The sequence below is a fragment of the Salvia splendens genome, chromosome 13 (genome assembly GCF_004379255.2).
Source record: "Salvia splendens isolate huo1 chromosome 13, SspV2, whole genome shotgun sequence".
Lineage (NCBI taxonomy): Eukaryota > Viridiplantae > Streptophyta > Magnoliopsida > Lamiales > Lamiaceae > Salvia > Salvia splendens.
In genome coordinates this window covers 34,699,930-34,713,979 of record NC_056044.1, presented here as the reverse complement: position 1 = coordinate 34,713,979, position 14,050 = coordinate 34,699,930, and the positions used below count along the sequence as shown (strand labels likewise).

At 42.2% G+C, this 14,050-nt stretch overlaps 2 protein-coding genes across 4 annotated transcripts; one reads left to right on the top strand and one right to left on the bottom strand.

The window, feature by feature from the left end:
* Nucleotides 1-3,183: 3,183 nt before the first annotated feature.
* LOC121762141 lies at nucleotides 3,184-7,294 on the top strand. 3 transcript variants are annotated; one of them, XM_042157931.1, is made up of 5 exons: nucleotides 3,184-3,583; nucleotides 3,733-4,770; nucleotides 4,846-6,231; nucleotides 6,392-6,506; nucleotides 6,670-7,294. In XM_042157931.1, exons 2-5 carry the CDS (start codon nucleotides 4,129-4,131, stop codon nucleotides 6,909-6,911), a joined length of 2,385 nt encoding a protein of 794 aa, XP_042013865.1. In that variant the 5' UTR covers nucleotides 3,184-3,583; nucleotides 3,733-4,128; the 3' UTR covers nucleotides 6,912-7,294. The 3 variants fall into 3 exon arrangements, with proteins under 3 accessions (XP_042013865.1, XP_042013866.1, XP_042013867.1); XM_042157932.1 differs by having other exon boundaries at nucleotides 3,185-3,583; nucleotides 4,113-4,770; XM_042157933.1 differs by having other exon boundaries at nucleotides 3,194-3,583; nucleotides 4,861-6,231.
* Nucleotides 7,295-10,860: 3,566 nt separating this feature from the next.
* LOC121762787 (ammonium transporter 1 member 2-like) lies at nucleotides 10,861-13,334 on the bottom strand. Its single transcript, XM_042158778.1, has 2 exons — nucleotides 12,778-13,334; nucleotides 10,861-12,085 (listed from the first exon to the last, which is right to left on the bottom strand). Exons 1-2 carry the CDS (start codon nucleotides 13,211-13,213, stop codon nucleotides 11,013-11,015), a joined length of 1,509 nt encoding a protein of 502 aa, XP_042014712.1. The 5' UTR covers nucleotides 13,214-13,334; the 3' UTR covers nucleotides 10,861-11,012.
* Nucleotides 13,335-14,050: the final 716 nt, after the last annotated feature.

Here is a 14,050-nt window from a genome sequence, read left to right as displayed (position 1 = left end):
ATGGTTGGCGTTAAAACGCGGCTCCTCTGCGAAGTAATCTGTGAACAGGCGCTGATGTGCAGCTATGTTAAGGATGAAGTTCCTTAACTCGTAGATTTTGCGTCGAACGTTGCGGGAGCTTTTGCCCGTCGATCAATCCGACGTCAAAATTATGATTTTGTGCGTTTTGCACGTTTGAAAGGAAAGAGAGTAAGAGAAAATAAAATAGAAGGATAATTGATATTTCTTGAATGATAGAACTAAAGAACAATGTCCACTATTTATAATAGTGGATACTAACTTAATGACCAAGACAAAAGATATTAAAAAGATATGAAAATCCATAATTAATTAACTAAATAATTATAATAATAATAATAGCCGTATCAACTCCCCCACGGTTGAAATCCACCTTGTCCTCAAGGTGGACACCATGAAGCAACGATGAGTGTCGAGGAATCCTCCTGGGTCAAACATACACCGAATAGTTGAGCGTCTCCCTGCATCAATGCGTCCATGAATGCTCAAGCATAGAGTGTCATTTTGCGGAGGAATCAACCGGGCATCGACGTCGAGCGATGTTGATCGATGATTCATACTTGCGACAACCTTGACATGAGATGAATCACTCAATAATTTCAGCGATGCGTTGTCCACAATGGAACTACCAAAACCAATCTGGACTTGGGGAATCTTAAATCGAGAAGCATTTCATTGTCGCGCGCACTGAATCTCGATGCAACCGTGAACCGGTTTCTCTTTACGTGCGGAATCCGGACTGTACTTCTCTATCTTCTCAACCTTTTCAAGTCCACCAAAACCAACAGAAGAAACAGGAATCATCTTGGCAGAATCAGCAAAGCCTTCCTCAACTCGATCACAATCAGGAATCAACGTCGACGGTGGCGGCGACTGATCGAGGGCGGTATTGGGAAGCAGCGCAAAGGGTGGTGGTGATGTACTCGACTTCTGCGGCGGAGCCAATGAGTCGTAGGGGACTAAACCCGACGGCCCCGGCGAAGCCTTGCTATTTCCTGATGGAGGAAGGTGCTGAACGAGGTCCCCAAACCCGAAAATTTGGGAGCCGTAGGGCTGCGCAGGTTCAGGCAGTTCGGGAGGAAGCATGTTGTCGATTCGTCGGTCGGCTGCAACAAGGCGAGACTCCATCCTGTAGCACGCTTCCAACAATTGTTGAAGTTGTGCGAGAGTCAGATGTGCCGTGGTGGTGGCTGGACAAGGTGGCTGTGGCGCGGGTTGATTCCATCCTGAGTTATGGTTGGGGGGCAGCGGATGATCGTATGCCGAGACCTCGTGGAAGGGGCGTTGTCCCGTTGTCTCCCAATAGGCAGGTGGATCCCAGCTAGTGGGTTGTCTTAGCACGGTGTGGTGTGGCTGCTGAGGCGGTTGATAAGGCTGAGAGTATCTCTGTTGCGTGCACAACCTTGGCAGGTCCCAACAAGAGGGCGGTGGTGGCGAGTACAAATCTTTCTCGTAGGACGATGGTTGCTGAAACGCAGTTTCCTGGCGCAGCCATGGTGGGTCCCAGGAAGTGGGTTGACGGGCTTGGTAGGGATGGTGTTGTGGGTGGAGTCTCCCATCCTGTGGATATGGATATGATGGTTGTTGATCTAACGCTCTGTTCGGATGGAGCAGGGGTTGAGATACGGGCTGCCATGGGTGGTAATCCGCCTGCTGGAGTTGATATCCGGTGTAGCTGTACGACATGTAGACAACGATTCGGAGGAAGAGCTCACGATGAAAGCACCAATTGTTAAGGATGAAGTTCCTTAACTCGTAGATTTTGCGTCGAACGTCGCGGGAGCTTTTGCCCGTTGATCAATCCGGCGTCAAAATTATGATTTTGTGTGTGTTGCACGTTTGAAAGGAAAGAGAGTAAAAGAAAATAAAATAGAAGGATAATTGATATTTCTTGAATGATAGAACTAAGGAACAATGTCCACTATACGATACTAACTTAATGAGCAAGACAAAAGATATTAAAAAGATATGAAAATCCATAATTAATTAACTAAATAATTATAATAATAATAGCCGTATCAAGCTACATGATCACGATCAACCACTTCTCGACGGTGGACAACTGGTCGTGGGCGAGGTACCGCCGGCTGCACATAACTCTGCATCCATCGATCAACCTTACGGCTCGTATAGGTATCTAGCTCTTCGTTCATCATACGCTCGTACTCATCAGCATCCCCACCACGGCCACCACCACTACCACCGGCATTACTCATTTCTCGTTGTTGATCTTGTACATAAATTAAGATAGAGAGAGTACTCGTTAAAACAAGTGGTGCGAATGAAAATGACGTCCAAAGCGCGTATGTATAGTGTTTCGAAAAATTAAAAAAAAAAATAAAAATCTGACGCCGGTATGACTCCGATCCGGGGCCTACAGATCGGCGTGAGAATCGGCGTGGGCACGCCGATTTTGACGCCGATTTCGCTGACGCCGGCTGCAATGGTTCGGCGTCAGCACCAGCGTCCGCGAAAAATCGGCGTGCCGGTGCCGACGCCGCCATTGGAGATGCTCTAATTTTTTTTTTTTTTTTTTGCTTTCATTTTTTATTTTTTATATTGCTTTCGCTTGTTAATTAAAAAGTGCGTAATTTAAGAGAAATTATGCCTTAACTTAATAATACTAAGATTTGAATGAATCCGAGATTTTTTTATGTAAGATAAGTGATCTAATCTATAAATTAAATTATATTATGAGATTAGATCTAATCGATTTTTAGTAGGTAATTAAATGAAACAAGTCAAATAAAGTTACCAAATGTAACTCATATAGCAATACACGCATATTAAACTAAAGATTATTACAAAATCTAATTTGATGTAAAATTTCATAACAAAATTGCAATGAGCATATAAAAAATTAAATTATTATTTTGTCTATCTCCTAATAATTTTAAATGAAGTAAAATTTCAATTTTGATCCTAAAATGTATAACCGAAATACGAATTTGGTCCAAAACATTCACTTTTTAAAAAGTAAATATTTTGGACTTTAGTCATATATTTATAAGAAAAATTGAACTTACTCTTTTAAATATCACTCTTTCCATATTTTTAAATTGTAACGGTTCAATTTTGTAGTAGTAAAAAAATAAAAATGTGTAGTTAAAGCTTGTCACGCACTCTATATAAAAAAAAGGGTGTGTAAGTAAAATGTGAAAGGTATCGCAATATACAATACTATCGAAATATAGGGACTTGATTGCAAATTTGGAAAAGAAAAAATCTCTGGAATCGCTTCCCTCTCACCGAGAGAGTGAGAGAAAGTGATGGGTCCCTCTCACCTCCTCGAACTATTCATCACATCCCTTTAATCTGAGCGGTCCATCTCTTTGAGCCAACGGTTCACGTTACTCGTGGTCAGTAGCAGCAGTTATTAGTCTCCCTCTTCTTTCGCTCCCTTCTCATAAACCCTAGAATCTGCAATCCGCAGCCACCTTCCTTTACGTCAACAGATTTAAATCGGAGGGTAATTCATCTTAAAATTGAGAATCCCATCGCAAGAAATTCGAGGGAAGTTTCTTCTCGGACGAAGAAGGGGGATGATTTGATCAATTCGCGGCAGGTAATTGTTTGTTTCTCGAGGTTTTCTGCTTGTATTTGACGGGATCTTGCGATTGGGAGTGAAAGTTTGATTTTTTATGAGATGGGTTGGGGATTTGTTTCACGGTTCTCGTTGTTTTTTGTTAATTTTTGTGAATCTTTTTTTTACAGTCGGAAATGATTTGAGAAACATTTTTGGGGTTTGCGGTTGGTTGCATGCTTGGAGGGGACTGAATTGTGTGTCGAATTGAGTTGGGATGTCGAGTTTAATTTGGGGATTTATCAATTATCCTATTTTGTGCTGTTGAGAGTGTGAAATTAGCTGAAGTCTAGCTAATCAGTTCTGATTCTGGTTCTTGGAGTAATTGAGGGAGAGATTTGAGTGCTACTGAGTTCATATTTCTTGAATTTGAACGAGTTGCGAAAAGTGAAGTTAGTCGGTTTAAGCGAGAAATCACTGTGCTTTGTGTTAGGCTAAGACGAAAGGTCTTTAAAGGCGGTTAGTATCTAATTCTGAAGACGAAAATTGATTCTGGGGCTTCACCTCGCAGGAATAAGCGCAAGCAGATGCCTTCAGTGGGAATGAGAAGAAGCACAAGGGTGTTTGGGACCCGAGTTCTGCGTTCTGGGAGGAGGCTGTGGACGGAGCCTCATGAGGGTGGGAAAAACGTGAGGGCAGTTCACGGGGAGAATAAGTTCCCGGAGCTTCTAGACCACTCTGCTGATGGTGGTGGCCGTCACCGGGAGCTGTGGCTGGAAGATGAAACGGGCGCCTTACTTGAGGTGAGTGCAGAGCCTAAAATAGAAGAGCGTGAAACGGATGGTATGGATGGGAAAAATGGGGACAGGAGGTTTGGGATTGTGTACCTGAGAAAGAGAAAGAGAAAGAGAGCAGAGTTGACAACTACTGAAATTGTAGAAGATGGCCGGTTTGCAAAGAAGTATGCGAGGAAACAATGGAGGAAACGATATAGAGTTTCTGAATCCTATGGTGATTTTGGAGGCTTATGGTATTCGCATAGGACTCGGGGACTTGCTATTGTTATGAACGAGTCTTCTTCTGATTGTTATTACTGGGTTACTTGCTTCTTGACCACTCTGCTCAGCTACATGACTAGGGTCAGAATCGGAATGAGGCAGTTGTCATCGTTTATGTTGTCAAGACCAATGTGCGATTCCTATTCCTTACGTGGAATGCTTTTTCTCCAGGTATATTTTTACTCATGGTGGCTGCTAGATTATTTTTGCGCGTGTGCAGAATTTGCTTTTTATTCTTATTTATAGCTACCGATATTGCAGGATCCTATTACTGCTGGGAAACCTTGTGTCTGTATAGTTACTGGATGGAGATCTACGATGCCATTGTTTTCTGTTAATATATTTGCAAGCCCACCTTTCTTTATGCACATACAAACAAGTATATTTCATAGATCTGTGGGATCAGATTGCTTGCTGGACCGACAATGTGAGAATGACGAGGAAGTGATAGATTTGGCCGATGATGCTGAACAACCCTCGGTTCAACTTCTGAGAGACGACCAAGAATGTGCTCAAGAAGCATCTGAAATGTCAACAGGAAGTGAAATATCTCACCATAGCGTGGCAGCATCTGATAATGATACTCCGGGAGGGAAACTGTTGGTGCAGTCTCCTGTTGGATTTCCTAAATCTGGTCTTCGAAATTTGCAGTTGAGAAACAGCCGTAGTATCCAGAAAAGGCGGAGTTCTCTGAGGCGTAAGAGAGGTAGACCGCCATCTGCTTTTCGATCTCAGAAGGGTAAGGGTGCTTTAGCTTCAGAGCTTTTCAGGATTAGACATGACAGCTCCCAATTCCCTGCCGCATCTCCCAGTCGTCTACACAGAAGTCCCGATACGAGGAGATCGGCAACAAACATCCGAGAGCTGAAATCTGCTACGAGGGCAGCAACACAGGATATTTGTGCCTCCAGCTGTTCAGCAAACCTGTTAATTACCGGCACCGACAAGTGCTATAGGGTGGAGGGTGCCACTGTTTCTCTAGAAACATCCGCTTCTAAACAGTGGCTACTCTCTGTTACCAAGGACGGAGCGAAGCAGTGCAGTCTGGTTGCACAGAAGGCTATGAGGCCGTCTTCTTCTAACCGCTTCACGCATGCTGTATTATGGGCTGGTGATAGTAGTTTCAAGCTCGAGTTTCCTGATAAACAAGATTGGTTGGTTTTCAAGGAACTATACAAGGAATGCTCTGACCGGAACATGCAGTCCGCCGCAGCCACTACCGCTATTCCCATACCTGGGGTGCAAGAAGTAGCCGTTCCCAATGATCCGTACGTCCCTTTTGTGAGGCCAGAGTCGTACATTACTTTCAAAAATGATGAGCTAGTTAGGGCTTTGATGAAGAATACTGCCAACTATGATTTGGACTCCGAGGATGAGGAATGGCTGGGAAAACTCAAGAGCGAGTTTTACGGGGGAAATGAGAGGCAAGAATTTATCACCTCTGAGAATTTTGAATTGGTGATTGATGCTCTGGAAAAATATATTCACTCCAATCCAGACGAGCAAGTAGATGAGCAGGCAGCCTATGAATTCTGTATGCATCTGGAAAGAAAGGAAGTCATCGAGGCTATCTATAAGTACTGGACTAGAAAGAGGAAGCAGAAACGATCGGCTTTAGTAAGGGTTTTCCAGGTATGTCACCATGTATTTTTGAATTTCATATCTTGCTTGTTAGCTTTGCCCTACTCGTTTTATGTCTATAGTTTTGTACATTCTAAGCTGTAAGTCGATCTGATTGTTATATCGTTTTAGGTTTGTTTCCTAACATTACAAAACAATGCTTTATTGGCAGCTCTACCAGCCTAGAAGAAATCAAGTAATCCCGAAATCTGTTTTAAGGAAGAAACGATCATTTAAACGGCAAGCAAGCCAGGGCGGGAGAGGCAAACAACAGCCTATATTGAAAGGTGCTTGTCTTCGAGTTTTTTGTCATTTTTTCCCAATCTAGTTATTCCTTTACTGAAATTTTGTGAACAATCCTATCTATGCCCCTTCAATATCTACGCATAAATATTTTGTTTGAAATAGATGACTATATCTCTAAAATTGACGATGGATTTCACTTTACAGCAATAGCAGCCGAACAAGATGCTTTGCAGCAGAAAAACAATGTACATAAGTTGCAAGAAGCAAAAGCCGCTGCGAACAAATACGAGGATCTGGCTAGTCAGAAGCGCCAACGAGCCCAGATGCTCATGGAGAACGCCGACTTAGCTACTTACAAGGCAATGATGGCTCTCAGGATTGCTGAGGCAGCTGAAGCTGATGAAACCCCGGAGAGAGCTGCATTGTCATTCCTTGATTGGAAATGAACGATGGCGCCAATAATTTGAGCAACGGGAGGACTATGACAGCGGCCTCTCGTGCTGGCTGATTCAGGGCAAGAAGTATTGTAATTTTGTATAGATTCTGAGTGAATGTAGATTAGTATGATTATAACCTGACACCGGGATCTTCTTACGAGGCTTTTGTTGAGGGCAAGATTCGGGATGTGGGAGGAATATACAAAAAAAATGGGAAATATTTGATGATAAATGGCCTGTGTGCGTCTTCTATACTGGTGTTTTTTACCATGGCACACATCCAACAGTTGGCGATCTCTGTATTAAGTTTTGTATAGTTTTCTATTTCATATATGCTTATTTTAGGATCCTTTACATGTTTTGAGCTATAAAATCTATAATGTTTTTTGCAATTAGTGTGTTGGTTGAGAGGCTTTTCTTTCTCTGTGTCTATATAGGGAGTTTAATGCAGTTATTTTATAAATCCAGTGCAAGAATATTCAGTAGTATTATGTGTGTATGTGATTTTCAATCTGCATCTAGATTAGATTGCTATTATATTATGGTTTACATGGTGTAATTTGCTTTTGTAAGTGCACATTACTATTTACTGGGTGTCATTATTTTATTGGTATGTCATTAAATGTCGAAAGTATATTCATTTTTAATCACATTTTTATCATACAATTAATATAGTACTACTATACTATTAGAATTTATATTTCAATAGTTTTTTTACAATCAAATTTTTTTTACACAATTTTCTATACAAAGTAAAATAATTTTGTAAAATCCATGTTGGTCGGAAATGATATATTTATTCCAAGACGAAGGAGGAAGTATCTAAGGGCACCCATAATGGGGCGCCTGATGGCGGCCATCGTCTTCGGGTGCGGACGATGCCTCCATTGTGGGTGCCCGTCATTGTCCGTGCCCTACGCCCACGCTCGATGCATCGTCCACGAAAGAAGCGCGGACGATGGCCAATCGTCCGCGCCATCGTCCGCCCCATTGTGGGCTCGGCGGACGATGGCACGCGTTTTTTATTTTTTTTTTGTCTATTTAAACTTCGTTTCTCATTCACTTATTCATACGAACATCTCGCCTCTCTCATTTCGCTCATCTCTCACATTTCTACCTCTATCACATACCAAAATGAACCATGACGATGACACCACGAGTTCTAGCTCATCGGAGTCGGGTAGTTCGACCTCGGAGACCTCGGAAGCCTTAGATGCAGCCGTTGAAGAGGCCATGGCGGAATGCTTAGTCGAAATGCAGCGCGAGGAGGCGGCGGCAGCGGGGGCGGAGCAGATCCACAGGCCTATTCGACGTCGGACGTCTATCCGACGCGACCACACGGCAGCTCACCAACGTCTGGTTGAAGACTATTTTGCCGATCAACCACGGTGGGGACCGACTGTTTTCCGCCGCCGGTTTAGAATGTCACGTTACCTATTTCTCAGCATTGTCCGGATGTTGTCGTCACGTGATGAATACTTCACGTATCGGAAAGACGGCGTCGGCAGGCCCGGCCTTACACCGTTGCAAAAGTGCACGGCTGCACTCCGTCAGTTGGCCTACGGCACCACGGCGGACATTTTCGACGAGTACCCCCACGTCGAGGATACAAAAGGCCGGGAGTGCCTGAAGAGATTTTGTAGGGGAGTTGTGGAGGCCTACGACGACACATATTTGCGCAAGCCGACTGCCACTGATTGCCTGGGCATGATGAAGATGCACGAGACGGCGCACAGCTTTCCTGGGATGCTATGGAGCATCGACTGTATGCACTGAGAGTGGAAGAATTGTCAGACGGCGTGGAGAGGCCAATTCACTAGTGGATACAAGGGCAGTGACCGACTTTGATCCTCGAAGCCGTTGCTGACCATCGGCTCTGGATCTGGCATGCGTACTTCGGCGTAGCTGGGTCCAACAACGACATCAAGTCCTCAACTCATCCACCCTCTTTACCGAGCAATGCAACGGCAACGACCTGGCCATCGAGTTCACTGCCAACAGACGCCGATACCACATGGGGTACTACTTGGCCGATGGTATATACCCACGGTGGCCTGTTTTTCTGAAGACGATCAGCTGCCCAATGGGTGAGAAGAGGGTTTTATTTGCGCAAAAGCAGGAGTCGGCGCGGAAGAATGTCGAGCTGGAATTTGGTGTGCTCCGATCACGGTGGGCAATTGTGAAAGGGCCGGCTCGTCTCTGGTTCAAGGAAGTCATCGCCGATGTCATATATGCGTGCATAATCATGCACAACATGATAATCTAGCATGAAGGTGGGAGCATCACCGAGTGGAACGATGATGACGGTGCATCTAGCTCGTCCAGCTTGGCGACCAAGCCCCCCGCTAGAGGATTACCGCTGGGCTTCAATGAGGTAGATATGCCTCAATGCGCAACCAACAAGACCATGCTCAACTCATGAACGACATGATTGAAGAAGTGTGGGCTCGTAACCGCCGTCGCTAAATTTGCGTATTTTTTTTAATTCGTATTGTAATGTATTAATTATTATATATGAAATGAAGTTTTTTCCCAATTTTTTTAGTTATTTAAATATTCAAATAAAAGAAAATGCATAGGGCGCGCCTTAGGGCGCCCCATTGCAGGTGGGAGTAGGAGGATAAAACTGATGACGTGGCGCGTCTTAGGGCGCCTCATTGTGGATGCCCTAATAGTTGTACAAGGTGTAGAATTACTGGAATTATATTATTGATATCGATCTCAGTTTGATAGATTAGATTAGACAAGATTGTACGGATAGAGTATTTAATAGTTGTATTAGGTGTAGAACTATTGAACTTATGTTATTCATATCTCGATTTAATAGTATATAAGATTGAGTTTTATAACTGTTAATTTGATTATCCTTGGGTTATGAGTGAGCTTTAGTTTATATATATACCTGCTAAAATTAATATTGGACATTCTTAAGCCAATGTAATTTCAGACAATCTCTCTGCAGATGTTAATCTTAAATAATCGAACACTGACGAAGACATTAGTGGTCCTAATAAACACACTGTTTTAGGCCATCAAATGATTTGTCGAAATAAGGCAATATGGTAAAAGTTGATTCCAATTGTTTTGGATGATCTTAATCAACATATTGATGAGTGGTCGTGCTGTACTTGACATGATGGATTGTCTCTTGTACTACTATTGATTTTAAAAAATATCGAAGACACGTTGCAATAACTACCAAAAGAGTAGGGATGGGGTCACATGACTTGGTAAATTTAACATCAATTAAAAAGTAGACATTACATAAAGATAGAGAGAGATATTAGTATAACTGATGCATCATTATAGTATTTTCTTTCCATTTCTTTGTATTTGTTTGAAGAGAGAAAGTCCTCTAGTAATAAATAAAATATTGTGCAAACAAGTCCAAAATTTTCATCATTCACTAACAAACAACTACAGTGTTGACAAGCAAGTTGTATAGCTAATGGCTCACACTTATTTTCAATTTCTACGGCAAATAATCAAACAAAAAAAGGTGACAACTAGCCACATAAAAAGGGAAAAATGTGTTTAAAAAATGAATGAATTACAAAAATAACAAAATTGTTATTGGGACTTAAAATGTATCTCAACCACTAAAATTTGCTCACATCATGAAGATTCATAGATAGTGTTTGATTTGATGTTATTGGTTTTTGTCTTCCAAGAAATGACTATTGTGTGATATATATTGAGTCAAACACAATGATCACATCCAATGGTTCACATTGTCCTTCAATTGAAGTACCAAAAAATTCGAGATAATTAAATAGTAAGTGTAGATAATTATTACTTAGTTTATAGCATTTTGGATTTCCACTCTTAATACAAACTCTATATACAAACACCATAATGAATGTATTAATTAAACACCAAATAGCTATGCCTATTAACACAAGTTTAACATTCATATATTACAAGCACATTAATTCCTTTGTCAAAACAACATAGGGACTTTGCACAAGAGAATTTAATTACTCATACTACACAAAGGTTAAACAAACTTCATTGCAATTTTCTTACAACTTATATGACTTCCTATCTAGCATTTCATAACAACTTATATTAGTATTACAATAATGCTTGTTTTATATGAAGAGATCTTAATTAGGATGTAGGAGTATCTCCTGGCTCTACCCTACTCATCTTGAATTGTGGTAAATTAGAACCATCATCTTCATCATGGTATATATAAGCCATGCCACCATGCCTAGTCATATCCATCCCAGCCATCTCATCCTCTCTTGAAACCCTAAGCAACTTCAACTTGTTAAGTCCCAAGAAAAGTGGTACCATTGTGGCTGTCACCCATCCAATAATCACCAAGATTTGCACAATTTGTGCACCCAAGAGCCTCCCACCACCACCCATTAGTAGCCCGTACGGCCTATCGGGATGACCCGAATAAACTTCGTTAACATAAATTTTCTTGGCAAATAATCCAGTGAACAATAGACCCCACGCACCACATCCCCCGTGCAACTGGGCCGCCTCGAGAGGGTCGTCGTACTTCAGCTTCTCGGCCAACTTATTGAACCCGATCAAGACCCAGGACGCGACAAACCCGCAGATGATCGCGGCCCACGGCTCGACCACCGAGCACCCTGAGGTGATCGCCGCGAAACCACCCAAAAGCCCATTGCACACATCAATAACATTCCAATGCCCCACCAAGAGCCTCTTGCTAAACAGGGTAGTGAGGGCGGCCGTGCTCCCGGCCAGTGTCGTCGTGACAGCTGTCCTCCCTACCGCGCTCCACTGACCGTAATAGGACCGGTTTGTATAATTGTACGACTTGAAGATGGTCAGAAACGAACCGGGGTTGAACCCGTACCACCCGAACCATAACAAGAAGGTGCCTAGAACCACTAGTGAGGAGCTATGGCCACGTAACGCAACGGACCGGCCGGTTCTATCGAACCGGCCGATTCTTGGACCCTCTATGAGGGCCCCCCACAAACCGGCAATCCCACCCACCATGTGGACCACCCCCGAACCGGCAAAATCAATGGCTCCCGAGCCAAAGAGAAGGCTGCCTCCGGTCTTGGCGGCTCCGGCCCATCCGTCACCGGACCAAAACCAATGCGAAACAACCGGGTAGACAAAACCGGTCAGGAAAGAGGAGTAAATTAAATAGGCCACAAATTGAGTCCTCTCTGCAATTGAGCCACTAGTAATACCTAATCACAACAAAATGTAAATCATAAAATTAAATCAAGAATTGACAAACTAACCACTACATATATGGTATTAATTAATAAATTCAAAAGCACAAATTATTATTTTCACACATTCTAAAAGTCACCTAATCTTTTAGTATTTCGCTATTTCCGGTCTATTTTACCATATTCAAATATAAATATGCAAAATTCAAATTTTCGATATGCAAGATCAGAAATTTCAAAGATGATGACTTAGTACATATGCAAAATTAGATTTCATATGCAATAAAAAAAATAAATTATATACATATGTTTGTTTCTATCTAAATATGCACATGCAACCGCCAAACTTCATTAATGTGAGACTCTTCATAACCACTTTTTAGGAACACATAAACTCAATATATAGTTATATGATACGCATATATATGTCTAGGAATGGAATGGTAAATATCTTTAAAAAAGGTTTCAAATTCAAATCCATCACTTGTAAACACTAGTAAGGCCCGGGAGGGCTTAATTAAACCTCGCATAGAACAATTATCTTTAGTAAATTCTCTTTTAAAATTGTCAAATTATTGAAAATGATAATTGCACAATAGCATCCATAATCAGATAAAATAGTCAGAATATTATTTGAAATCTCAAACTCAAAATATTAAAAAAATTTAAATATTGCAATTAAGAATATAACTGAAAAAAAAGCTCACCGGCGGCGGCAATGGCGAAGGCCCATTGGTAAAGAAAGAGGCTGTAATCGGCGGTGGGAGAAGGAAACTCCTTGAGGCCGAAGAAGTGCTTGCCGATGAAGCCGTTGGAGGGGCTGCCGAAGGCGAAGGCGTAGCCGAAGAGGTAGTAGCTGAGGCCGCCGGCGGCGGCGTCGAGGACGTTGGTGAGCATGATGTTCATGGTGTTCTTGGCGCGGACCGAGCCGGCGCAGAGCATCGCGAAGCCGAGCTGCATGGCGAAGACGAGGTACGCCGAGAAGAGGAGGTACGTGTTGTCGATGGCCAGCGTGGCGTCGGCGAGCCTTGTGGAGACGGTGTTGAAGCGGCTGCAGAGGAAGGCGGCGGCCGCGGTGGCGTTGGGGGCGCCGCCGAGGAGTGGGAGGAGGTCTGCGGCGGTGCAGCTTAGGGAGTCGGCCATGGTTTAGGGGGTTGTCAAGTGGAAGTGGGAAGTTTGTTGTTTGGGTTTGGATTTTATAGAGTTGAGTTGTATGATGAGTATGTTTGGATTTATGATTTTGTGTTTTAATATTTAGGTTTTTTGTAATGTAGTAGTACTTGTTTGAGTCCATGATTTTGTATGATTTTGTATATATATCTGTTGATTTAATGACTATTTCTTGTGCTGATTTGTAAGCACCTCGATGGGTAGGACAATTGGTTCAAAGATTTAAAACTGTTCCATATACAAAGGTAGGAATCGATCTTTTGACGATTCGGTTAAGGATAGACGAGTCTCATATACTCGACCATCGTTGAGGATTTTGTATGTTTTTCGATTCATCGTAATCTGTCACTTTGGTGCATTCATTGTTGTCTCACTTTTATTTGCCTCGAATTTTAAGGAAAATAAAAAAGGGAGTGAAAAAATATTAGTAGAACGTGAATATTACTTTTATGGTCTGTTTTATAATAGAGTTAAATAAGACATGTATTTGCAATATGTACCAAAAAGAAAATAATGTATGAAACCAGTGGCGGACACAGTAAGAGGTGGGGAAGGGCTTAAGCCCCTCCCAAGAGTTCCATTTTCTTGGTTTTTCTACTTTAAAATTTTTTAAAAATTCTGAAAATCATCTTCAGCCCTCACTAAAATATTGTTTTAGACGACTAAATGAACAGACGTTGAAAGGTAAGGAGGGGCTGAACGAAATTTAAAAAATTGAAAATTACAGAGGTGAAAATGTAGCAACAATGGCTACCGTGTGGTTGAGGAAGGAGAAGACAGGTTTAAAACAAATATTAATAATATTATATT